The 348-nt window shown below is 78.2% G+C and overlaps 1 protein-coding gene across 1 annotated transcript in view; it reads right to left on the bottom strand.

Annotated features, from left to right (window-relative positions):
• Positions 1 to 347, bottom strand: part of B3GALNT2 (beta-1,3-N-acetylgalactosaminyltransferase 2) — a gene marked incomplete at its 5' end in the record, with an annotated part of 27,441 nt that extends 27,094 nt beyond the window's left edge. Inside the window, one exon of the mRNA XM_014950486.1 lies at positions 269 to 347. Within this exon, the coding sequence (XP_014805972.1) occupies positions 269 to 347 (79 nt within the window). The remainder of the gene's footprint in view (positions 1 to 268) is intronic.
• Position 348: the final 1 nt, after the last annotated feature.

Genomic DNA, 348 nt, shown 5'->3' with positions numbered 1-348 from the left:
CCCGCCGGTGGAAGCGCTGCCCTCAGCCGCAGAAACGCCGGAGCCACCGGCACCGCCGCGGCGTCACGCAGCAGGGGGACGGCCCCCACCGCTTAACGGCCGCAACCCCCCCTCAGCCCATACACCCCCCTTCCCCTCACCTCCCGGCCCCGCTAACTGCCCCCGACACCCTCCCCCGCCGCCACAAGCGCCGGCCCCGCGGCCCCCAACCGCTCCTCAGCGGGCTCCCGGCGGCGGAGGAGCCCTGCCCGCCCGCCCCTTCCCCTACCTGCCGGGTGCCTCCCGGGGCCGCCGGGGCAGCTGAGCAGCAGCCAGAGGTGCAGCGCGACCCCGACCGCACAGGGGCAC

The sequence above is a fragment of the Calidris pugnax genome, unplaced genomic scaffold (genome assembly GCF_001431845.1).
Source record: "Calidris pugnax isolate Ruff unplaced genomic scaffold, ASM143184v1 scaffold24, whole genome shotgun sequence".
In the NCBI taxonomy this organism is placed as follows: Eukaryota; Metazoa; Chordata; class Aves; order Charadriiformes; family Scolopacidae; genus Calidris; species Calidris pugnax.
Note: the sequence above shows the minus strand (reverse complement) of the source record. Positions and strands in the feature narration are given on the sequence as shown.